General features: G+C 39.2%; 1 protein-coding gene across 6 annotated transcripts in view; it reads left to right on the top strand.

Annotated features, from left to right (window-relative positions):
- Positions 1 to 23584, top strand: part of DDR2 (discoidin domain receptor tyrosine kinase 2) — a 153501-nt gene extending 129917 nt beyond the window's left edge. For all 6 annotated transcript variants that reach the window (XM_054503331.2, XM_063649449.1, XM_063649446.1 and 3 more), the window contains 9 exons: positions 2184 to 2246; positions 3416 to 3546; positions 6507 to 6717; positions 8227 to 8450; positions 9684 to 9811; positions 11870 to 12061; positions 12355 to 12589; positions 14801 to 14950; positions 17126 to 23584. In XM_054503331.2, coding sequence (XP_054359306.1) covers positions 2184 to 2246; positions 3416 to 3546; positions 6507 to 6717; positions 8227 to 8450; positions 9684 to 9811; positions 11870 to 12061; positions 12355 to 12589; positions 14801 to 14950; positions 17126 to 17260 — 1469 coding nt within the window. In that variant the 3' untranslated portion in view covers positions 17261 to 23584. The remainder of the gene's footprint in view (positions 1 to 2183; positions 2247 to 3415; positions 3547 to 6506; positions 6718 to 8226; positions 8451 to 9683; positions 9812 to 11869; positions 12062 to 12354; positions 12590 to 14800; positions 14951 to 17125) is intronic.
- Positions 23585 to 26319: the final 2735 nt, after the last annotated feature.

The following is a 26319-nucleotide window of genomic DNA, read 5'->3' as shown; positions in this document are numbered from 1 at the left end:
AAAAGAAAAAGATTATGAGTTTACATTGTTACTTCCAATTCAAATTAAAGATAAGGTTTTTATTTAAATTTGATTTTATACTTTCATCTCTATTATTTATGCTAAATATCATGTTTCCTAACAATGTTAACAGCATTTTCTTCATCCTGTTATTCAAAAAGCAATACCAATATTATTACTAGCAACATAACTATTGAGCATTAAGATTTCTTAGCAATTCTCTTTTCTTTGTCCTGAGAATATATCCTACTAAGAATGTGCAGTCAAAGCACTACGTTCTAAGGTCAGTTGGGTAACAGTGGGATAATTCTTTTCTGTATATAGTTATGTCACCAATGTGATATACAGTTAGGTTCATCGTATTCCATTTGTTTTAACTTTTAGGGATTCATTTTAAACTTTAAACACTGCTTTTGATTGAACAGTAACAGCAGCAAATAGTGATTTAACTTACTGGAGCCAGAAACTGTGCCAAATCTTGAAAAGTTAAAAGGTGTTTAGAACATTGTTCATACCATTAAATTTTAGATGGGGAGATGAAAGATACAGAATGCCTTTTTTTTCTTTTAAAAAAAGAAATGTCCAAGGCAAAATGAACAATAAATGGTCAGAAGGAGAGAGGCACTAGAGTGGGTTTGTCATAGACAGCATCAAAGGAATGAGACTTGTACTGGGCCTGGAAGAAAAGTCCAGGTGTAAAATAACATAAAAGAGAGAAAGAGACTAATTTAAAGATAAACCACACTTTGGGAGGCCAAGGCAGGAGGATTGCTTGTACTCAAGAGTTTGAGACTAGCCTGGGCAACATGGCGAAACTCTGTCTCTATAAAAAACACAAAGGTTAGCTGGGTGTGGTGGCACGTGCTTGTAGTCCCAGCTACTTGGGAGGCTGAGGTGGGAAGATCACCCGAGCCCTGGAGGCAGAGCTTGCAGTGGGTTGAGATTGCACCACTGCACTCCAGCCTGGGTGACAGAGTGAGACCCTGTTTAAAAATAATAATAATAATAATAATAATAATAAACCAGAAGAACCTATCCTTTCAGATTTGATTTTTAAGGGAAAAAAATTTCAAGATGGTTTGCTTATTAAGATGTACTGATAAGAAAATAGAGCATATTTTTAGGAAAACAGGTTTGGTGTTTAAATGCCTTCTGTGCTAATGATTTAATCTAAGAGTAAGTTGATTGATTGTTTTATCTGAATACTGAGAGTAGAAATCAAGATGCTCAAAGTCATGCCACTTACAATGTAAGTGTTAACTGGGGGACAAATAGATTCCCACCCATCCTCAGGGATTCTCCTGGCATAGTAATTGGTACACTTATTATAGCTAATTATAGCTATGAACCATAGCTATAATTTTGACTCCTGGAGTCTCTTGACTCCTGGGGTCTCTTGAGTTTTAAATCCAATGCATAATAATATTAGTTTTCACTGGAGCCTGACAACCGAACTCAGAAAGCACATGCAGAGGCCAGATACCTCCTTATTTATATAATAATGTTAAGAAGAAGAAAAATTAGGATACCTGGAAGAAATGTCTCTTAGAAAGGAAATACGTATTCTAATTTGTGACCCCCTTGATTAGACAAATCAGAGAGAAAAACTCTGGCAAAGCTGCCAACATCAATCTGGCAAATACACTTTTGTGGTTTAGTCTCAAAAGCTGCAAAATCACAGTAAAGGACACTCCAATGTCAGTAAATATCTATAAAGATTAAGCCTTAATTCATAAATTGAAGGGCTAGGCCAATGAGGCATAGTGGAGACTCTTTTATAAACAATCTAATATCCTTGAAGGAAAAAGCATCTTAACACTATATCTGTCCCTTGCTCACTTACCCGCTATATTCTCTCTATATTTTCACTGAATTTGGGTCCTGCTTCTTATGCTTTATGATAATGTGTGGTCACAGCCCTTTGAATTGCTGTTTCTTAAACTTTTTTGTACCATAGCATCTAGTATGTAATATGTGAAACAAAAATTTTACAAAGGAAAACTTGCTTTTACTATTTAGAGAAATGGTGATTTTTTTATTCAATGTATTTATGATTTTATCTTTTTAAAAGACTGATGGCAACTCACTAAATTGATTTTGTAATGTGCTAGGTCACAATATGCCTTCAGAGAAAACACTAGCTGTCTTCTCCCTGGCTCTGACTCACCCTTGTTTTATAACAGATGCTGCAATGTACAACAACTCTGAAGCCCTGCCCACCTCTCCTATGGCACCTACAACCTATGGTATGTGTGATTCCTAATTACACAAATTAATTTGAAGGGACTTACTGGGGGCTGAAGAAGGGTAGAGAGTTGCAAAGCCCTGGCTGTGTGGGAGGCTTTACACCAGTTGGCTTTGGATGAAGAGTAGCCCTGGAAAGGTAGGACTGTCTACCTCCAAGTTATGGATCCAAATATACTCTCTTCACTACGGATTCATGTGCTTCTTCAGCTGAGGCAGAGTCTGGAGTTGTCCCAATTTCTCCATGAAAGTTTGGGAATTTGGGGTCAGAAACAGGGAAAGGGACATTCCTAGGTCAGAAATTCCTAGGTCAGAAAGACCCATAGTGGGTATTTCTAAGGAGGGGTGGAAATCTAAGAAACAAAATGCTGATCTCTCCATCTGGAGATAAACATGCCACGTATGCATTGCTTTAGGCAGTCATTGATGACACTAGCCAGCAATGTGGGAAACATGTGGGATTGAACGTGTCCAAAGAGGACTTTCAGCTACCTTGGCATGTCTCAAAGAATGCAGAGAGTGAAACTGGTTCCTCACCTGTTTTTCACGAGGTGTGATTAAGGGACTGCAGACTCAGGCCATAATAATACAGAGACAAAATTTTGGGAAGGATAGAAAAACTCACCATTATTCTGTCTGACACATGGGGAGGGGGAGACTACTGTCTTATGGAAGAGGGAAATAGGATATGGGAACAAAGTAATAAACAGGATGGGCGTGGTGGCTCACACCTGTAATCCCAGCACTTTGGGAGGCAGAGGCAGGCAGATCACGAGGTCAGGAGTTCGAGACCAGCCTGGCCAACATGGAGAAACCCCATCTCTACTAAAGATACAAAAATTAGCCGGGCGTAGTGGCGCATGCCTGTAATCCCAACTACTCAGGAGGCTGAGGCAGAATTGCTTGAACCTGGGAAGGGGAAGTTGCAGTGAGTCGAGATCACGCCATTGCACTCCATCCTGAGGGACAGAACATGACTCTGTCTCAGGAAAAAAAAAAAAAAGGTAATAAAACAGTAGCAAGAGCAAGAATAAGCAGAAGTATTAAGGTGGCATCTTCCATAATTATCCTCAAGGAACAGGGTCTACCTCCATGTTTCCAGTCCAGTCCCTCATACTTTTACTTGACTCGTGAGATGATTGTATTCTCTGCCTTTTCTCCCTGGTCACAGATCCAATGCTTAAAGTTGATGACAGCAACACTCGGATCCTGATTGGCTGCTTGGTGGCCATCATCTTTATCCTCCTGGCCATCATTGTCATCATCCTCTGGAGGCAGTTCTGGCAGAAAATGCTGGAGAAGGTGAGGAGGTGCAGAACGGTCATGATACAAGAAACTGCTCCTTTCTTTCTTAAGCCACTGTTGCCCCAGGAGTAAAAGGCAAATTGCAAACATTTATTAATGGTTGGAGTTAACTGAGGCTACCAACAAACATAGGAATGAAGCCAGAAAAGAATTAGCTAAGTCTATTTTCTCATTTTTAGAGTGGAGATGTTGAGACCTTCCTAACCTTCCTTGGAAATGCAGAAAACTCTTCTTAATACATTGAATCTCAACTCAGGCATTTTCCTTGAAGATTCGGATTCACTGGATTTTGGGTGGAGTCCAGGCATCCATATTTAAAAAAAAGTTTAACAAGTGCTTCTGATGCACATTCAAGGTTAAGAATTACTCTCCTAATGCCAAGCTGAAATTTCTGATAATGCTGTTGAAGTTCCTTCTCGTCTTTTTCACTTCGCTTGTCTGTTTGGGGTGTGTGTGTGTGTGTGTGTGTGTGTGTGTAGAAAAACATCCAGCTTCATTAATATTCAAGCCAAGTTTCTCACTATTCTATTTCTACTTTGATGTACTTGAAGGTTGTGATTATGTATCCCTCTGAGTCACTCTTCAGACTCTGTCTATGCCGAATGATCTGAATAACTTTTTACATTGTCTAACACTTTACAGGAAACAGACTTTTTCCTCATGCATAATTTTATATACACCTCATTGAGTAATAACTCATAGGCATTGTTATGTTTAACTATTTTTCTGATGAGAAAATGTGATGTGCTTAAGGTCATACAACTGGTGTCCAGTTTTCTATGCTTTTTCCAATTGTTAATATTGAAATGCATTGATTTCTTTCTTCAAAACTACATTCATTTCATCAAAGATGGAATATCTGTGACTTGTCTTGGTTTCTCGGACCAAATAGCAACTCCCTTGGACCAAATAGCAACCCACTGCTGCTTAGTGTCTGATTCTTTTGGGGCCTGCTGATGATTAAGTGTTTCTAGCTTTGGCCATGGTCATCTCTCCTGGTCAATTAGTTCCTCTCAATAGACATGGACTAGTAGAGGCCACAGAAACTCTGAGCTGTGGGGCTTTGACCTGCCTCCTGAGGGCAGGGAAGAGGAAGGAGGAGAAATTCTGATTGATTTCTGTGTTTGGGAGTGGGGTCTCAGAGGAGACTAATGCCTGTGTGGAACCTCTATTCCAGAGGAGAGGAAAGGGCACCATGAGAATGGGCTTGAGTCTCCAGAGCTTTCTAGATGCAGGATGGGAGAAAAATGCCTCAAATCAGGGGTAAGGAGGAGCAATCCTGATGAGTAGCCTGCAATTCCTTCTGACCTGTTCCACCCTCAGGTTCCTGAGATGGTTGATGTTTGTTTTAAGGTTTTTAGGAAGGAATATTTCATGGAAGAGAAGGTCTCCTTGCTTCCCACAAGTATGTCTACCAGTCTGAAAACACTTAAAGCTTTCAATTCGCAAATAGCAACAGAAGACTGAAAGACAGAATCCACAGAGACTCACTCGCTGTCATGAGTATGTCTCAAGGCATGAATGAGGCGAATATCAAAATTTTTCCCCCTTTAGAATGCTGGAACACACTAGTGTTTAATGAGATATTCCAGAGTGAGGGTGGTGGTGAACTGAAGGTTCATTGAACTGCTTGAAGAGGATATGTGACCTTCTTAAATACTCTGTTAGGACCACATTTTAGCCAAGGGGGGAAGGTCTGTGTTCTCTGCTGTATGAGCTCTTTTTCTCTTTATTTGAGCCGCAATTTACCATACTTCTCTGAGTCTTTATTCTGAGGCCTGTTGGAATATTTTCATGGGTTAAGAGAGAAATGTTGGAATCTCCAGGTAAAAGGTAGAGCAAACATTTAGCCTTTGAATATTTAACTTGGTCCTCCAAGAAATTCTACCCCTGTACGTCCTGAGTAAGATGACTCAAGGTGCTCTGGAATGACACCCAGGATTTCTTCCTGGGAACAAAATTTTATGTGAAAAATCATTACGTACACACATACATTCTAAGAACATTACTTAACATAGCTGTAGACTGTAGCATTATTTGTAGGATACTTTTGATGGTGTCCTCAACATTCCTTCTTTGAGAGATTCAACCCACATATATTGAGTACCTACTTTGTTCTGAGCTTCATGCTTAGTACTGGGGATATTACTGCAACAAAAGACCTTCTCAGTCTAGTGGAAAAGTGCACATCTGAGTTTCGCCATTGAACACCCAAGCTGTGTTTGCTGGAGTGGAGCATTTTACATGTTTAAACCCAAATAGTCACATACATGCAAATGCTGGCATTTGCCTTTTGATGGAGCAGGCAGGTTATATTAGATAAGATACCACAGAAGTAGTTGCTTTGTTGTTCTCCCTCCCTTATTAGGTGTAAGTCACATTGTTATCTCTGAACACCTGGGGCTTTCCTGTCCCATGTTGTAGCCATTTTATTTTTGGTTAGTGAAAATATGGGTCAGTGGTGGGTATTATCCTAATCTAGGGTGTCAGAATGATCAAGTAGAACTATTGATTCATCATGTTATAGCACATGTATTAAGTTAATAAATAATTTATGTCTATTCCAAAACCAAGTAGTTAAAGGATAAGCCAGGAAAACCCATCATTTAATAAAACATAGAAAACTCTATAAGATTGAGATCTTTGGCTACTGATAGGTTCTTATAGCATCATGGAGATAATCTTCTTCTTTTTTTTTTTTTTTTAAAGTGTTTCAGGAAGCACATCATAGAAATTAGAAGATCAAATTCTACCTTGAAGAAATGAAGGATTATTCTAAGTTTCTACAACACAGGCATTTGTGGAACCAGACTGCATTCCTAGCACGTGCAATGTTGCTGGGGTTAAACAGTAGTAAAGAGTTATTTCATTTGAGTGGAAGAGCTGAGTTTAAGAAGAGGAGGAATTGACCATCTCTTTTGTGCCAACGTGCCTTTCTCCTTGTTTTTCTCTTCCAGGCTTCTCGGAGGATGCTGGATGATGAAATGACAGTCAGCCTTTCCCTGCCAAGTGATTCTAGCATGTTCAACAACAACCGCTCCTCATCACCTAGTGAACAAGAGTCCAACTCGACTTACGATCGCATCTTTCCCCTTCGCCCTGACTACCAGGAGCCATCCAGGCTGATACGAAAACTCCCAGAATTTGCTCCAGGGGAGGAGGAGTCAGGTGAGGATGATGTGGTGGGCAGGGGGTCGAGGGAGAAACCTCAACAAGCATCAGGTAGGTATGACACGCCTGCTCCCAGTTCATTGCATCTATTTTTAGTCTCTGCTAACCTCCTAAGAAGTCCACATTCTCTTTCTAGATTTGGTCTGCCGCTGCTCCTGGCCTAATTTGAGCACCTCTCCTTTGCTACTGAATATAAGATGTGTGGAGGGACCCACGTAGCAGAAAAGAAAGAAAAATAAATAAATAAAATGTGATTTAGGTGTTAACACCAGAAGAACCTAAACAGTCCAACCAGTCTAACCTCATTTTACATGTCGGGAAAGTGAGAAAGTCCAGATAGAGTACTCACTCAACACCAAATTTCATGAGTGGGTAAAGGCAGGACTAGATTTTCACCTGGAGAAATAAATAAATAAATGAAGCTAAAGACATTCCGAAATTCCCAGTGGTGTAGCCATTTAAATAACTAAAATAAATAACTACTTGAGCTATCTATTTTTTGTTTATTTCTCTTTGGTAAACATTTATTAGAGTAATATGAGATTTTATTATGAGAGTAAAATATTTCTCGCCTTTTCTCAATAAAAGCATTGAAATAAAACAATAAAACAGGTAAAATAGTAAGTAGTGTCAGTTGATTCAAATTGCAATGTCTTTCAAAAAATGATGCAGAGTCGTATCAGAAGGGAAGCTGGAGTCACCTCTTTAGCTCAGAGCAACTTTTCTATAAGATCATCAACCTGAGGGACCCGAGTCAGTAGAAAAGAACTTGTAGTGTTCAGGAGAGAGGAGCTAGGCCTGAGCTGGATATAGAAGCAGACAGGACTAAATTCAAGAGCATAGGATTTTACAGGAAGGAGCCTGAGGGGTCTTTTCAAAGGATAAAAGGAAACTTGCATCTATTTTATTATTCAATGGATAGAAGACATGAAAGAGCAGCTAAATTCAAGTAATTTCACAGAGACAGCAAGAATAAAGGATATAAACTAATTTATTTCTTGGGGTGAATGGAAGTAATTTACCTATTTCCTAAGTCTAAAACATCCTCCACCTCATATTTTAAGGTTTTTTTAGGTTAGAATATGTCTTAAGCTAGATCATATGTCTTTAATCTGAAAGTATTTTATACCTAAAATCAGTTTTTAAGTCAATAACAGTGTCTTAAAATTAAGGAAATAAGTTATTAAATCTTCAACCTTTAATATTCCCACCCTGATATACTATGAGCCTTCCTATAGCTTCACCACACAATTCCACAAGTTTAGCCACAGAATTTGTTAATGATCATGTATTATGAGGAAAAGAATGAGAAATAAAATGATGTTCTACATTCCGAAGGCCACAAGAAAATCTCTAGAGGAAGCAAAACCATTTTCCAAGTAAGAATGCCATGAAGCAGGTTAGGCTTTCACAGGGGCATGTTTTAGCCCTCCTCTCAGAGTTCCTTCCTGAAGAGAGCTCCAAAGACACTCCATGGAATGAGGCTCATTGCCCTTGTCTTCCCAGGCTGCAGTGGTGTTGTGAAGCCAGTCCAGCCCAGTGGCCCTGAGGGGGTGCCCCACTATGCAGAGGCCGACATAGTGAACCTCCAAGGAGTGACAGGAGGCAACACGTACTCAGTGCCTGCCGTCACCATGGACCTGCTCTCAGGAAAAGACGTGGCTGTGGAGGAGTTCCCCAGGAAACTCTTAACTTTCAAAGAGAAGCTGGGAGAAGGACAGTTTGGGGAGGTGAGTTGATTCTTTGAGTGGGGCCTCCAGTCCCTTATAGCTTGAAGGAGGTGGTTGGATAAAAATGATCAGTAGAACAAAGAGACCCTTCCAGAGGTGGATTCACAACAGAATGTCTCTTCCACTTGTCTCTCCTTGCATTGTCCTCTGGATTCCAGTATTGGGTCAGCCTCATCTTTGTCAAATAGCTGTGGAATTCCTGGGACTTCTGATTTCTGTACAGGAGTTTTTAAGGCAGGCAAGTCACTAGACTTCAGATATCTAGAAAAACATTCAATATTTTCAAAAATGTTTACAATAGATTACGGAGGGTCAGATCCAGAAGATGTGATCATCTTTTATGAACTGTCCAGGAACATTCTGCTGCTCAATAGCCACTTTGTTTTTTTCCCCTTTAATGGGAGTTATATGTAAAATGGTCAAAAACAACCTCGCCCCTGCCTTTGGTCCCAGAGTCAGCCACTAGGGAATGAATCACCAACTAAGATAAGGAGGAGTACTCTTTTCATTTGCCCTCAGAGTGATGCATGCATTATTAAACTTTTCATTCTTGCATCAGTCACATGAACCTTCTGGGAGCTCAAAGCAATGTTTTGAATTCTAATAGGAACTCTTCACCACTGCCATCTAAATTCCAAATAAAACATTTGGTTTCCTAAGACGTGTTACTGGTTTTCAGTGTGGATCTCATGTTCTCTCCTTAGATAGGTCTGGTGTTGCAAGAAGTGGAGGGACCCATGTTATCTGTTCATGGTGTGACATGTACTCATTCTGTCCCCTAGGTTGAAAACCCACATCTGTTATACTGTTACTAATACACAGGGGTTGCTTATAGTGCTAAACCCTATACTAAGGGATTATTTTAGGAAATTGCCTTATGTTTTACATGATCCAGTGACTAATGAATCGAAGTTCAAGCATTTGTAATAAAAGACATTTTATATTGGGCTATGCTATAATATAATATTGTTATTGATTCATTCATTCACTTAATGTTCCAATCAATGTGTATTTCTAAGGCAGGAAAGTAGCATATTAGCTGAGTACTCTACCATTGTTTTTAATCTTATCAATTATTTGAATCATAGATATATTACACATATCTTCTTATTGGTCTTTTGATCATTTTGCCTGAGTTGTAAGAGTTAGTTTATCTCCAGGAAATGCCCAGAAAGAGTACTGAGACATCTTCAGGAGAAATGATGATGCTGAGACTAGATGACTTTTGTCTAGGTTCATCTCTGTGAAGTGGAGGGAATGGAAAAATTCAAAGACAAAGATTTTGCCCTAGATGTCAGTGCCAACCAGCCTGTCCTGGTGGCTGTGAAAATGCTCCGAGCAGATGCCAACAAGAATGCCAGGTCTGTGGTCTAAATTTTGAAATTTCCTTTATGTATTTCGTCTTTAGGACCAGGAATACTCCTGGATACTTTTGAGCAATTTTTTCTTTTGAGGTGGGAAGGTCAGTGAGCTGCCTCCCATTTCCACTGTTATCCTTTTTTCTTATTCTGATGGGGTCAGCAGTCCTCATCATTTTCTCCACCTCTCTCAAACACAAAGGTACATTTTCCATTGTATTTGCCACATATTTACTTTCTAACCCCCTGTGCACAAGCACTGTACTTGTTCCCAACATATATAACTGTCTAGATGTGTACTTCTTTGGTCTTTATACACAGACATACTCCTGCATGTCATTACCTCCTCTTGACAAAGTCTTCAGAATCACACATGACTTTCTTGCTAAGCCTCTTCCAGTCTCCTTTTTTCACATTTCTATTTATTTTCTCATCCCTTTTTTCTCTTTTATGCTCCTTTTCTTCTATCTCCAGCAACCCTCAAAATGAGAAGCTACCTCTATTTGGAAAATTATCTATGAACCTCAGAGCAAAAGGATCCACGGTTCTCTAGCAGTTTTCCAAACTGGCTAATAATCTCTTGGATCTTTTTCTACATAAATTGCAGTTTCCAGCCACACTCCATTGTCTGACAGCCTTTCCATTACAATAATGGTGAGTTAATCCTCACCCAGAGAGACAAGCTGGTTGAAAGCTGGCTGTATGTGTCCCAGAGAAATCTCCACACCTGGATAACATATGCATTTTCCCATTCGTGTTGTCTTGATTTGTCTCACTGATATTCATAGTAAAAAAAAGTTTATTATTCTTATTTTCCAAATTATCATAAATTCCAAGAATGGTGATAGACTTCACTAAAAGTCTTGCAATGGACAGGATGTATGATAGAGAAGAGAGAAAGGTGGGGAAATGAAACGAGGCTTTAGAAATTTAACTGATAATTTCAATCTTTAAGATACTGGTAAGAATAAAAAGTGACATTCTCTGGGTCTTATAGAGAGATGAAGTATTTCTTATATTAATCTTAGCACATGATTGGAGAAAGTGGCATGAGGGGAAACAAAACAAAACCAAACCACAGGACATAGGATATGACAAAGCCTTTCTCTGTTGTTCCAATTGGTGAAGTTTGCCATTCCTCCACCTGTGTCCTTAGCAATGATGGATGGCCATGACTGTGAACCCTCCCAAGCCATGGAAACCCCTGGTTTGAGACAGAAGGGGCAATGAAAGAGGAGAGTTGTTGCATCAGGACTGCATTGATTCCAGTGGTTTATGTTGACATAGTATGACTTCCAGTCCAGGATTCCTAGCAAACTCTTGGAGGGCTTATAACTCATCTGCTCCAACAGTTTTGGGAATGTGGGCTAGAGGCCTCACTAACAAAATCTTGCTACTTTATGACCCAAGGGTGTCTGTCACCATGTACTCAAACAATTATTAGTCTTGGTCAAATGAATATTTCTTTTGACATGACTACCACCACAGCCTTTAAAGAGCTCTGTTTTGGACAGGCTACTAAATACATGTTGCAACTGACTGATGGTTCGTACTGCATTAAGAAAAGTCAGTGCGAGAAAATAAAGAGTAATCAGATAAGCCAAAGCATGGTTGTTCACATCATACAAAGTTTCTTCACTGGTAATAGAGTGACCCCATGGCTTTAAAAAAAAAAAAAGGTAAATATCCTCGTGCACTTAAGATATGATTTTCAGTGAAACGTTTTACTCTGTAGAGTGGTTTTTAGCAGCCTATTTTTGATTCAGCAAATATTAATCACTTTCTGTGTGGCAAGGATTTTGTTAGATGTGAGGGATAGAAATGTGAATAAGTCATGGATCTTGTTCTCAAAAACATTACAATTGAATAAAGGTCCATGATATTTCAGGAGGAATAGAATGAGACAGATCCAGGTGTCAATTTCTCTGTCCTCTCAAAAATTATCCAAAGGGAAACAAGATTTGGCATAATGTCCAGGAATAGACGTTGGTGTGCATTCTTCTCTCTCTTGATTCTGACTCTGGCAACTTCTGAATTTATCTATGTCTGTATCCTCCCAAGGAATGATTTTCTTAAGGAGATAAAGATCATGTCTCGGCTCAAGGACCCAAACATCATCCATCTATTAGCTGTGTGTATCACTGATGACCCTCTCTGCATGATCACTGAATACATGGAGAATGGAGATCTCAATCAGTTTCTTTCCCGCCACGAGCCCCCTAATTCTTCCTCCAGCAATGTACCCACTGTCAGGTAAACAAGCCAGGTCTTCCGTCTCCTCCCTGTGGTCATGAGAGTAACCTGGGATCTGAAAATAGGGAGCAGTGGGCCTTAAAGTGTATCACTGTTCTGGGATGGTGGGGGAAGTCAGTGTGCAGGGAATAATGGAGCAGCTGCCCTTTGGGGCAATGCAAGGGATTCATCAAGAGTAGAGAAAGAATGTTGAGCTTTCAACCCTAGTTTGTTGATACCAATTTTAGAATGTGTACCTTTCACATCTTCCTGTTTCCATAGGCTACCTTCTGTCTTCTTGTCTATTTCCTCAGTTACACCAATCTGAAGTTTATGGCTACCCAAATTGCCTCTGGCATGAAGTACCTTTCCTCTCTTAATTTTGTTCACCGAGATCTGGCCACACGAAACTGTTTAGTGGGTAAGAACTACACAATCAAGATAGCTGACTTTGGAATGAGCAGGAACCTGTACAGTGGTGACTATTACCGGATCCAGGGCCGGGCAGTGCTCCCTATCCGTTGGATGTCTTGGGAGAGTATCTTGCTGGTAAGTTCTCAGCATTTTAAAGCCCTATCTAACAACTGGCTTGTGGGCTCGCACGCATGACACATGGAGACAAACCTGAGACAGCAGGAGGCAAACTCAATAGACTGTAATATTTTCTCTGATTTGAAATTATTTTCTTTGTGTACTAATTCTTATTATTTAATGCTTGCCTATTTCTGCTAAAAAATTAACACTCTTATAAAAATTTAGGGAGACAAGTTAAAAAGTATAAGAGATTTATTATCTTTGTTTCTCTTTATCATTTCTACCTAGTGATTTTTCTTAATTTAAGATATTAAAAACCTTATCATTTAAAGAAATGTTACCTATACAAAATATTTTCTTCTCCATTAGTTTCATAAGCATGTTTCTCATAATTATATAGACTAATTCCTATAATTGTATTTCAATACTTTTCAACATGTTCTTTTTAAGTTCATCATTCTTTGCTTTATAATTTTTATTTGATTCTTGATATTCCATACCATAAGTGAGTAATTTTTTCCAAATATCTCTCTTAGAGGTATATTTTCTGTCCATGCATACCTGAGACTTTTTATTGTTGATTTTACAACCACTCAGCCGATTTATAGACTCATTAGACTATACACTTTTACTTCCTACAATGCCATGTACATGTTATTTTATCTTTTTTCTTGTGTAACATTCCAGAGAAAAGTCTGGACCAATTTGGTTTTGTTCATTTATGATTAATCTGCTTATTTCCTGCTAATATTCTTATAGGATTTGTAAATTAATTTTGAAATAAAAAATGTATAGTTATTCCCTTCCACTCACCAAGATAACCACTATCAATACTTTGGTATATTTTCTTTGAGGATTTTTTTCTATACATATATTTTTTCTATGCATGCAATTTTTTTTCTATGCATGCATTTATATACATATGTACATATATGTGATGTATATTACATAATTGGGATGACACTATGCCATACAATTCTCTCTCTCTATTTTTAACTTAACATTTTATTATCTGCATAATATTCCATTGTGTAGATATATACTATAACTTAATAATGCCTCTATAATTTGATATTTAAGTACTTTCCAATTTCCTGCTATTATGAATGATGCTGTGATGTACACCAGTTCACATAAATCCTTATAAAGATCGTTTTCACCTATATATGTGCATTGCTATATTTTACCCATTTCTAATGGGATAGTTAGGCATTACTCTCCCTGAAGGTATTATGTGGTGTTCAAAACAATATATTAGACTGACATTCAGAGGACCTTGGTTCAAATCCAGTTTTTCCACTACTAATGGTCTTATTAACCAGAAGAATCTGGGAAACCTCTCCTGTTTCATTTTTCTGATCTAAAAAATAAGGATAACTGGCATGGTGGTATGTACCTGTAGTCCCAGCTACTCAGGAGGCTGAGGCAGGAGGATGAAAATCTGGGCTGTGCTGCGCTATGACTATTGGGTGTCCTCACTAAGTTTGGCATTAATATGGTCACCCCTAGGAGCAGTGGACCACCAGGTTGCCTAAAGAGGGATGAGCCAGCTCAGGTCAGAAACAGAGGAGGTCAAAACTCCCATGTTGATCAGTAATGAGATCAAACGTGTGACTGGCCATTGCACTCCAGGCTGGGCAACATAATGAGACCCCATTTCTCAAAGGAAAAAATATTTAATAATAAATAATATCATCCACTTCACAATGTTGTTGTCTGTATTGAGTAGAAAATGTGAGTAGTCAATGCATGCAATTTACACCTGAATCTCATTGCTGTCACTTGTTAAAGTCTATCTTTCAACACTGTGATTATCACTGAACGGGTAAATGAGAGTCCTGGATTCACTGTAGGCACTTAAACTAGATTCCTCTATCTCTAACATAAAAACCATTGACTTCCCATTCAGATTTTGCCTTTCTCAGGAGCATTTTCCCAAGGCTACCCTAGAGTTGAAAGGTTGACCTAACACTCAGTTGCAGAGTCAAATAGCTTATGGCTGCATTTTTTTCAGCTCTTGGATCTCATCCCCAGAGAAACAGAATCAAGCTGAGATCATGAGAATGAGAGAATGGGCTGTTTCTAAATACTCCATGCACATCTTGGCATTTTCAGAATTCCTTGCCTGTGGTGGGGGAAGGGGTATAGCTCCAGATTATGAAATTTAACCGGTTGTTGTTGTGCACAGGTTATTCTGATTTCCCATTCTTTTCTTTACTTAAATAGGGCAAGTTCACTACGGCAAGTGATGTGTGGGCCTTTGGGGTTACTTTGTGGGAGACTTTCACCTTTTGTCAGGAACAGCCCTATTCCCAGCTGTCAGATGAACAGGTTATTGAGAATACTGGAGAGTTCTTCCGAGACCAAGGGAGGCAGGTAAGAACTGTTGAGGATGAATGGATGTGGACCTGTGTACCTTGAAGGATGGAGAATGGCAAGTCCTGACTTAGCAGGAGTGGGCCAAGATGGAAGACAGACTATCCAGATGATAGTCTTTGTCACTAACTATCCAGATGATGTGAAAGACCAGTATCCTCCCCAGGCATCCATACACTCTGCTTTATCTATGTGTCAACTCACTGACTCTTGGAGAGCATAAAGGGTCATGTCAGGTTTCTCCCCAACTCAGAGGTAGCAGGAAACAAAGTCTTATCTCTCATGTTTTATCTATTTCTTGATCTAGACCATGTGGTTTTTCTTCTGGGTCAAAAAATAAAAGTGTAAAAGGGACGTATTAGCATTCATTAAAAATATAGCTTAGTATAAGAAATGGGGTTGGTTTTGACTATCTAGCAATGTTTCTAGACTTGGATGTCCGAAAATGGGCAGATATATCCTAAACTTGTTGCTCTTGGAAGGCATCTCTGGGCCCAGTATTGTGACATCTCAGGACTCAGGGAACGATGAGTTTCCAAGCTCCCCAGGAGTCTGAATTCCTAGCCAAGATACTCCAAGCTTTTTTTTGGGTGGCTTAGATTTAAAATTCCTGTGAGATCTGAAATTTAATGCTTGCCAGTAACTACAGCACTGCACCTCCCCAAAGGGGCCTGGCAACTGCATACCCTTGGATTATGGTATCTTTACCAGGAAAAGGATAATAGCTAGGGAAGGATCTTGCAGACAATAAAAAGTGGATCTTCTGTGGCTTGAATAGATCCAAGCAAGCCAAAGATAGTTAAGGGATTGACAAGAGACAATACATTATGCATATTAAAAATGAGAGAGGGGTCTCAGAATTTAATTGTATCCTGATACTCTGTAAATATTTTGGCAGCAGGGAGTCTAAATTAGCTATCTTGGTTATGAGGCAATTTGCCTTCTTACTACAGTGAAAGGAAAATGTACTCCCGAGTACATAAGATAAATGAGTGGGCCAAAGAAAAATGTTGTTTTCTGCCTCTGCCATGATTGGCTCAGCCAATATGAACTTCAATATGGGTTGCCCATAAATGGAAGATTTGGTCTCTTTTTGGTTGTTTCATCTTTTGCATGAAGGTAGGGACTACATAATGGCCCATCAAAAAATTCTGCTCCAGAGAACTGCAGAAGACAAATGGAACAGCTTAGAAAAGGGCTGATATGTTTTTTTCAAACAACCCCATCAAAAAGTGGGCGAAGGACATGAACAGACAGTTCTCAAAAGAAGACATTTATGCAGCCAAAAAACACATGAAAAAGATGCTCACCATCACTGGCCATCAGAGAAATGCAAATCAAAACCACAATGAGATACCATCTCACACCAGTTAGAATGGCAATCATTAAAAAATCAGGAAACAACATGTGCTGGAGAGGATGTGGAGAAATAGGAACACTTTTACATTGTTGGTGGGACTGTAGACTAGTTCAACCCTCGTGGAAGTCAGTGTGGCGATTCCTCAGGGATCTAGAACTAGAAATACCATTTGACCCAGCCATCTCACTACTGGGTATATACCCAAAGGACTGTAAATCATGCTGCTATAAAGACACATGCACACGTATGTTTATTGCGGCATTATTCACAATAGCAAAGACTTGGAACCAACCCAAATGTCCAACAATGATAGACTGGATTAAGAAAATGTGGCACATATACACCATGGAATACTATGCAGCCATAAAAAATGATGAGTTCATGTCCTTTGTAGGGACATGGATGAAATTGGAAATCATCATTCTCAGTAAACTATCGCAAGGACAAAAAACCAAACACCGCATATTCTCACTCATAGGTGGGAAGTGAACAATGAGAACACATGGACACAGGAAGGGGAACATCACACTCTGGGGACTGCTGTGGGGTGGGGGTAGGGGGGAGGGATAGCATTGGGAGATATACCTGAAGTATAATAATAATAAATAAAAAAAAAGAAAAGGGCTGATATGATTCAGAACTTGCACGAGTAGGAAAAATGGACACCACACCCATTTCAGTTATCAAGTTCGAGAAAGTGGGCAGGGGGCAAATCAAACCATGATGCAAAGATACTTCCCTTTCCCCCATCTTTGTAATATTATCTCTCTCTCTCTCTCTCTCTCTTTTGTTTTCCTTTATTTTTGTTCCCAAAGACTTACCTCCCTCAACCAGCCATTTGCCCTGACTCTGTGTATAAGCTGATGCTCAGCTGCTGGAGAAGAGATACGAAGAACCGTCCCTCATTCCAAGAAATCCACCTTCTGCTCCTTCAACAAGGCGATGAGTGATGCTGTCAGTGCCTGGCCACATTCCTATGGCTCAGGTCCTCCCTACAAGACCTACCACTCACCCATGCCTATGCCACTCCATCTGGACATTTAATGAACCTGAGAGACAGAGGCTTGTTTGCTTTGCTCTCTTTTCCTGGTCACCCCCACTCCCTACCCCTGACTCATATATACTTTTTTTTTTTTTTTACATTAAAGAACTAAAAAAGGAAAAAAAAAGCCTAGGGCAGATACAATCTAGTAAAAGAAAATCTTACTTGATATACCAAAGTGTTGGATAACAAAGGCTAGAAAATTCAGATAATTTATAAAGGTTAACTATGCTTGTGCTTATAAATGTGCAGATTCTACAATATTTTTCCATGTCATTCTAAAAGAATGTTCAGAAAGAAAAACTTGAAGAATACTAATGTCTTGGGAAACATGAGATTAAGTTTAGGAAAACACTTGATAGATGTGGAGAATCTGAGGACTCAGAATTCAGCAACTAATCACAGGTGGTTTTCTAATTTGGCCTCTGGACATGTCTCACTGTTTGTATTTCTCTCTCCTGTCAAAGTGAATGATATACTCTTGAAAACCCCCAATTTCTTGAAATCGGTGTTCTGTTCATTCATGGGCAGGGGTCAGGATTGAAGTTCATATATGAAACAACTGGGGATGTAGATAGGAAAGAATGTCTGCTGCAAGACTGTATGAAGGGGGATTGTCATTTACAAAAAAAAAAAAAGTACCTCATGGATGGAAGGATTCATGGATAGATAATGGACATAGGAAAGGAGGTCAATGGAGGACACATAACAGACATGCTATCCACCATTTATTTGTGATTTTGTAAGAGGGTTCTCTTCTTTGTCTTGTTCAGATATTTTCATGTGTGTGTTTTAGTGAGAATCTGAGTTTTTAATCAGTAAATTCTGAAGTTTTGATATCTTGATGGTAGACTCTTGAGTTCATCTTGTCCAAATCTCCTGCTGTTTTCAAGGATGAAGCCTCTGTGGGATCTTTGGGCTTGGGGCTGAATTTCTCAGGCATAAATACCTAATGGCCTTGTCTAAGAGGGAATAGATCTGTTCTGAGTGTCCCCAAAAAAGTTGTCCTAGGACTAATGTGGAGAAGTTACAGGGAGACTGATTTCCATTCCTTATTGGGGAAAATGAAGCACTCAGAACATACAAGGATAAATGGGCTGCCACCAGAGGTGAGGAGTCTCTTGTCGCTGGAAAGGTTAAGATAGAGGCTCAAGAACAATGCAAGGAAAATGGAGGTTTTCAAACACAAAGTAGATGGTGGTATGAGACAATGTTTAATGTCCTTCTAACTCCGAGAGTCCTTGATTCTGGAGAGGCACAGGATGAACATCTGTTGCTACTGCTGAGTATACACACTCTTGCCTCTGAGATGGCGTGACCAGCAGAAAAGAAAGCTCAAGGCTGTGGCTTCAGAATTCATGGAAACAGAGCCACTGTCAAGAAGGCTCAGAGCAGATTCTGAGCTTTCATACTCCACAAATCCTCAGATTTAGTGGGAAGCTGGAAAAAGGAACTCTTAATTCCAGTTGAGGAGAAACAAGAAAACATTACAAATCAGCTTCCCAAGCTGAGAAGGAATAGCCTTGACCCCTTGGGTCTGCCTCTGTTGCCCTCACCAGTTTACCTTCTACAACAGTTTCTCAGGAACATGTGTATTTCCCCATTCAGCTTTCAGCATTGCTCCATGCCACAGCATAAGCATAGATCCCAAGTCCACAGGCTCCATTTTGCAGGTCATCTTCTGATCCTAGCAAATGTCCTTTCCCCATAGTTGTCCTATGCCTTTGGGCTTTAGTCTATCCCAGGACTAACTGTGGAGAAATCATTGGTTTGAGAGTCAAGAGAGCATTGGTTTGGGAGCTTTAATCCTCTTTCTGCTTCACACTAAGTGTGTCATCTTGGCTAAATCACTTGGTCTTTCTGCATTTTGTTTTCTTATTTATAGGATGAGGAAATTAGATTAAATGGTTTTGAGGTCTTTTCTGGTTCTGATATGTCCAGTACTCACTGGAAAATTGGATCTATAACTGATGGATTTAGTAATCTTGTCATTTCTTGCTCTGAAAATTGTAGTCAGCAAAAGAGACCATGGAAGAAATCACTGTAATGGTAGTAATAGTAACACATGCCATTTGTATTGTGCCTTAGGTTTACCAGGTGTTTCCAAATACATTAGCATATTTGGTATGTGCAGGGCTAGATACCTTGGGACCTGCCACACTCCACTTTCAAGATAAGTATTAGCTTCATTAGAATTAAAGGGACTTGAACTCAGGACCTGCAGCCTATTCTTCTTTATCCACATGCCTCTGGTAGGGCTATATCCAGACCACACCATGACCTCTTATGGAGCAAGATAAAATAATATTATTTTATCTTCCTTTGCCTAAAATCTCTCCACTTATTCTTTTTTATGATTCTGCACCAGTTCACTGGGTTATTCTATGATTCCATATTTTTTTTTAAAAAAAATCGTATTTAAAATGAACTTACAATGTCTGAATTTTCCCGGCCTTGAGTCACAGAAGTAATCCGTTTCAGATGGCTGCCCAATATGTATTATCATGTAATACATATCCGTATCCTTTTCTGGGATGAGGAAGGCTTCAACTTCTGGCACTGAGAACTTTGTATTACAGACACAGGTTTAGTTTCTAGCTTAGTCATGCCTTTAGAGTTTAGTAGCACAAATCCAAGCAACCCAACAGAATACATGGTGAGGGCCTAGTATGTAGAATTTGAAAGTAGTTCAGATTTGAATTAGAGGAATGAAGCTAGGACTTATTTGGAAAAGGAGATAGAAAAAAATGATCAGAAACTGTGGGGCCTTATTACCTTTGCAGTAAGTTAGCTTCTTCATGATATATGTGAATTATTTTATGTGCAGATTGTGTTTTGGGATTGTCAGATCTAAACTTATATTCTTGCTGGCTAATGTGCTGATAGCTAGGTCTGAAACTTGATGTGCTATCCAGACACATATGTGATCAGGAAAGATCTAGAGTGCAAAGAGGTGCCTGAGGAGCAAAATGTGGTTTTAATGTTGTGGAAAAATCACTTGCAAGTATATAAGACTGTATAAAGAAGAGGATTGTATGCAAGTGGGGTGAAAAAAAAGGATACGCGAATGTGCATATGACTGAATATGGAGGAAGGTCAGGGCTAGAAAGGAGGCTACATAAAAAGGGGCAACGGAGAGTGCACAGGAAAGTCACAGGGGAAGGTCAAGTCGAGCAAGATAGAAACAGGAGTAGCTGGAGCCATTGGGAATCCATTTTGAAACAAGAAGGAGTTTTGAAAGGGAATAGGAAAGTAAGTATCTTGAAGTAAAAGATAAATATGGATGGAGAAAGAAGAAATTCTGGATGATAGAGATGATAAAAATATTAAGAAATGAAGTCAGGTTCAGTGTATGAAATGGAAAGGAATTTTTCAGAATTTTAAGAAAGGGGAAGTTCCTTTTGGAAAAGATATACCAACCATCAGGGAATGACCTTTTCATTTCAGAAGAAGTGGGTGAGGAAGGTGGTTTGAGCATCGGGTATATTCTTGGACCATTTCAAATGCTGGTGAGAAGAAAGGAACTCTTTGCCTGAACTGGGCTTGGTTTTCCAAGTGCTGCTTTGGAAATGAAGACCCAGAAATGTGGAGCTTATGGTAGTTCATAAATCTTCATGTTCTATTATCTTTCACCTGTCAACAAAGTTCATTTTCAATAATGCCCACCATTGCTGTGCCCAGAATAACCACAGGCAAACATCAAAACAATACACATAAGTTAGACAAGATTAAATCTTGTCTGATATCTGCACAAACAGATATGCACCATGTTGGAAACATGTGTTTTTCTAGTCCCATCCAGGCTTCCCACAAGAAAGCCATGATGTGGGTCTAAACCATATGTTTTGAGTAAAGGAGAATAGAAGAAGGGGAGTGTCCACAAAATGGAAAGAGATGAAGATGTTCCAAGGAAGTATACTAAAACAGAACAGTGAATGTTTTGCCCAAAACTACAAAAATAAAAGAAAAAAAGAAAATTGCAATACATGGCTACTAAGTCTTTGATCGTAAATCGAATTTATAGACCTGGAATTTGCCATCCTAGTCTTTCCTTTTTAGTAAGACTTCTGTCCTATGGCAGTGCATATGGTAGGTCTCTAATGTTTCTGCATCTGCAGGAAGATGCAGATCCTTATTTTTGCTGGGAAATCCTTCTGAATAGAAATGTAACATTTTTATAAGAACAGATTAATGTGTTTTTCACTTAGTAAATGTTTTCAAGAGCTGAATTGAGAAGGAAAGAGATTGGAGTGGTTAATGGTGATTTGATTTCTGGCATTTTGAGTTTTCTGCTACAATTAGCTGCATTACTTGGTGCCAAAGAGCAGTGGGGAATTGTTGAGTTGCTGTATCCTTTAAAAAAAAAAAACAAAAAGCTTGTTATTTTGAAAGAACTTAAGGCTCACAAGATGTTCAAAAATAGTAGAGTGGCCTTACCCTAGATCCAGTTTTCCCTGTTTATAACATTTCACTTAGTCCATTTTCAGAACCAGAAAATTATCATTGGCATAATACTGTTAACTAAACTACAGACCTTTTTTCAATTTCGCCAGTTTTTCCACACATATTCATTTAGTTGCTGGATATTTTTAATTCTTGCTAATTTGTAATCTGGCCTTGCTTGGATACAACAGGAAAGATACTATCTGGATAAAGTTCTACAGTTTTAGAGAGACTATTAACACACTAATGTGTTCCTTTGTCATGAGCAATACCCTGCCTACACTGCTTCTAAATTTTCTGATTTGTTTGGCTGTTTGGCATCTGAAACAATCCAAGACAAACTTAGAAAGATTAGGCAACACAAAAGACAGTAAGACCTGTTCATAGCTTGTTGCCTAGAAAACCAGGTAGCAGGATATTCTAGATGCTTCCTGCTTCTTCTATGTGAGTACGATTAGCACTGGGGACAAAATGAGGAGTTTAGAGTAAACCAGTATTTCAGTCAAGAGTTAGTTGGCACTTAGTTAATGGCACTGGAAATAGCTTGTGGAGAGAACAGAATACGATGGTATAGACTCCTAATGTTTGATAAAATACTATTTTCAGAGTGGTAGAGAGGTTTTATTTGCCTAAATAGCTGTTATTAAATGGAATAACAACCATATTAGACCAAATTAATTGCAAATACAGCAGCAACCTGGGGAGAAGTTGAAACTCCAGTTTTGTGGTTTACAGTTTTGAGTTTTATGATTGACATTTTTAAGTCCCCTATTTAAGGGGTCAAGGTTATAACAATGTGTGTCTTATTAAGTTTCTAGGTCATTGTAAGCACTTGATAAATATTTGCTGAATGTTGTTTTTTTGAACGAACATAAGATGGAAACAAAAACTTCTCATCCAGTTAACTAGAGTGAATGTAGGGAGAATGGTTTTGCTGTAACATGGAGAGTTTATTTTCAAATGAGGAAAGAGAAAAAAATACTCAGACTTGTACCTGGTGAGGTGCATTCTCTGTTTGTATACTTTTTGATGGAGAAATTGATCTATAGAGCTGCTTAATTTTTTGAGGCATTTAGACAGCAATGAAAGGTAGTTCTCCACAGGACACCAAATCAAAAGGAGAGACCAGACTCTGGCCTCATACCCAGCCTATTTGAAACAAGCTATCTAGTTTCTCCTGCAGACAGACACCTTGTCAACAACATGCAACAATGTCAGGTGCCTTGCAGGAAAATAATCTGAGTCCCAAGCTAGGCTGTGCTCATCCACAATCACAATGAACATGTCAAGGAAGAATTTGCAGAGACTCAAGGGAAGCACAATGGGATAAGGTAATCACTTTCAGTGAAAAACTGTTTTCTTGAAAACAGGCTTGGACACAATTGAAAGTTGGCTTCCTGCAAACACACCAAGAGTCTGTAATCTAGCCTATCCATTATATGTCCTTTATTATTCATGATATCCTATTCTTCTACCTTGTTGCCTGGTAACTTTTTCTGAGGACTGAGTTTCTGCGGTGATGTGGTGCACCCTTCCTGTGATGAGGAAACATCTGGGCCCCCTTCTGCAGGCTTTGGAAGATGATGTGTCTTGTCAAGGGGTAAAGAGCAAATGGATTTAATTTCTGCTTAAAACTATCATAGACGTTCCAAATAGAATACGTAAAATTTCTCTGTATTAGAAAAAGAAACGTGATACCAATTGTATATTTTCTTTTCTTTATTTATTCTCTGTAAGTCTGTCAGATGATAAATTGTAAATAACAATGATTAAAGAGTCATGCTACTGATGGATCTCCCTTTCTGTATAAACAGTGCCAGTTCTGGGCTTCGTAAACTTTGCTCTTTATAGTCTTACATCATTCCTGGGGAAGTGATGGGGCACGGGCCAGAGCTGGGGTGTATGTGGTGTGGATACCTGTTTGTGGGGCTGTCCAACAAAGGATTATTTAAATAGGCCTCTAACATATGAGTTGACTGTTTATTGGGAGGAAAGCATCTTGGTCTCTGACATATCCAAACATAGGAGATACTGGGATTTTACGTCCTCACATTAATTAGTCCAGTTCTGGGGAATCCAGTCCAGAATTAACTGGTGATCCCTTATTGTTATGGTTACAGAGTTGTCTTGTTTGATACACAGAAATCCTTTTTAAATCCAAATATAGTCTGTCTCAGACTGCCTGCATATGCACAAACCAAAAAAAACTATGAAAACCAGAATTTAGACTCAGTCATTATACTAGAGATTAGAATGAAACGACCCCAAACAACCCATTTCTTACCTGGTGTCTGAGAATAAGTTTATACTTTTAGTTTTCTGAGAATATTTCTCAGAATATGTGAGTTTTCTGAGCACATTTTTCAACACCGGGCATGGTAGATAAATCACAGGGCCAAGGTTTGGCAGGGATAGATGGGATCATTGTGTACCATATTTTTCTTCTGATTTCCAGGAGAACAGAATGAGCCCATGCAAAACATAAACTTACGATGATTAAAAAAAATACCTATCCATTCACTCATCAATAAAAACATATTATGATGGTTATCAAGCTGTGTCCTATGAGTGATAAAATATTTGTAAAATATAAAATTAAATGGCATCTATTTTGAACTCTAGTCTCTCTGAGCACCTCTAGCAGTTCAGCCCATCTTTCAAAAGTCGTGACACCTTGAAAGCAGCAACTTTAGTGGAAAAAAAGGAAGAAGAGAGCAGTTTCATCACTTGGCTTGAATGAAAATCTTGGGGAAAGGAGAGACAGATGGTCTTGCTCGGAAGCTGTCTGGACTTCACTTAATTCAGTCTGTCTTAGGCTGGCAGTCATCCCGAGACTGTGGTAATGCTGAGCCTCCACAGCCCAGGCCCTCTCCCTTCTTTATAGAAATGAGTTTTTCATCGGACAGCCACACAACCTGGTCTCCTTCTTCTTATTCCTCATCACCTCTGAGCTCTAGGACATTTTAAAATGAGCCTTTGGGTCTAGACTGTCACAATTAGGCTTAATTTTACTCCATGACTTTCAGAAAATATTGTTAAATTGTGGTCTCTTTAGAACAGTTGAAAGTGGGATAAGCGTAGGAGCTGAGTTCCTCCCCTACGATAAAGAATTTTTATTGGCGGGGCGTGGTGGCTCACGCCTGTAATCCCAACACTTTGGGAGGCCAAGGCAGGCAGATCACTTGAGGTCAGGAGTTCAAGACCAGCCTGGCCAACATGGTGAAACCTCATTTCTACTAAAAAAAAAAAAAAAAAAAATATATATATATATATATATGCACACACACACACACACAAATTAGCTGAGTGTGGTGGCATGTGCCTGTAGTCCCAGCTACTCAGGAGGCTGAGGCAGGAGAATTGCTTGAACCCGGGAGGTGGAGGTTACAGTGAGCCGAGATCGCACCACTGCACTGCAGCCTGCTGACAGAGTGAGACTCTGTCTTAAAAAAAAAAAAAAAAAAAAGTTTTATTTAGGAATCTAATGTTCTAATAACCAGATTTGTTCTTTCAATCTAATTTTCTTGATATAGGATAAATGATTACTAAGTAAGTTGGTATCATTAATCAAAACCTCTAGGATCAAAAGCCAATACAAATTATCTCAGTGTTTTAGGGATCACTGCTGTTCATAAATAATTAAAACACTGAAAGAGGCCATTAATAAAGTATGTTCAGTAACGTTTGATGTATGATATACAGTTTTATTCTGTATGAGCTGGGGCTAGTGATGGTCCCATTACCAGTCTACTACAAATACAGAAACCTAGAGTAAGCATTAGAAACCTTTATAGCAGTTTTGTCACCGGAAGGAGGGCCTTGAGTGTGAGTCGTCCAGGTTTCTGGCATTTGGAACGAAAAGTTGGACAAAATGCACAAAGTAACAAAGGAACGAAGCTGCGAAAGCAAAAGCAGGGATTTATTAAACTGAGAAAGCACTCCACAGGGTGGGAGTGGGCCTAAGCAAGTGGCTCAAGGGCCCAGTTACAAAGTTTTCTGGGTTTTAAGTAGTTCTTTTGAAGTCTGTATGGGCTACCCCTTATCTGGATGAAGGATTTGGTTTATGGCTAAGTAAAGGCTGAGGTGAATTTGTGCCCTATGCAGATGATGGCATGGCCCATGCTTAGTGCTTGGCCCACAGCCAATCTAAGGCACTTTCCCTTTCCATCTGAGACATGGTGGAAGTGTGTGGCAGGCCAGGTCTCACTAACAACTGTTTCAGTACTGACTAAGTGGTTAAATATTAAAAACCAGTGCCCTTATACAAAGGCTGGGATGTAACAAAAGCCCATCAAGAATTTTGCCTAGGCCTTTCCTGGGCTGCTTAAAGCATACAAAATAAAGAATTCTTAACACGACCCCTTTAGGATTAAACAAGTTTTATTGTGGTCTGAAGAAACTCCCCAGGCCTCCACAAACAAGTTCATTGGGGGGTCTAAGAGAACTCCTCAAACCTCCATGACTTAGCAGGAGAGAATACAAGGGTAATCACTCCAGCACCTGGACCCATTTAGGTTAAGTAAA

Source organism: Pongo pygmaeus, chromosome 1 (assembly GCF_028885625.2).
Source record: "Pongo pygmaeus isolate AG05252 chromosome 1, NHGRI_mPonPyg2-v2.0_pri, whole genome shotgun sequence".
Lineage (NCBI taxonomy): Eukaryota > Metazoa > Chordata > Mammalia > Primates > Hominidae > Pongo > Pongo pygmaeus.
Note: the sequence above shows the minus strand (reverse complement) of the source record. Positions and strands in the feature narration are given on the sequence as shown.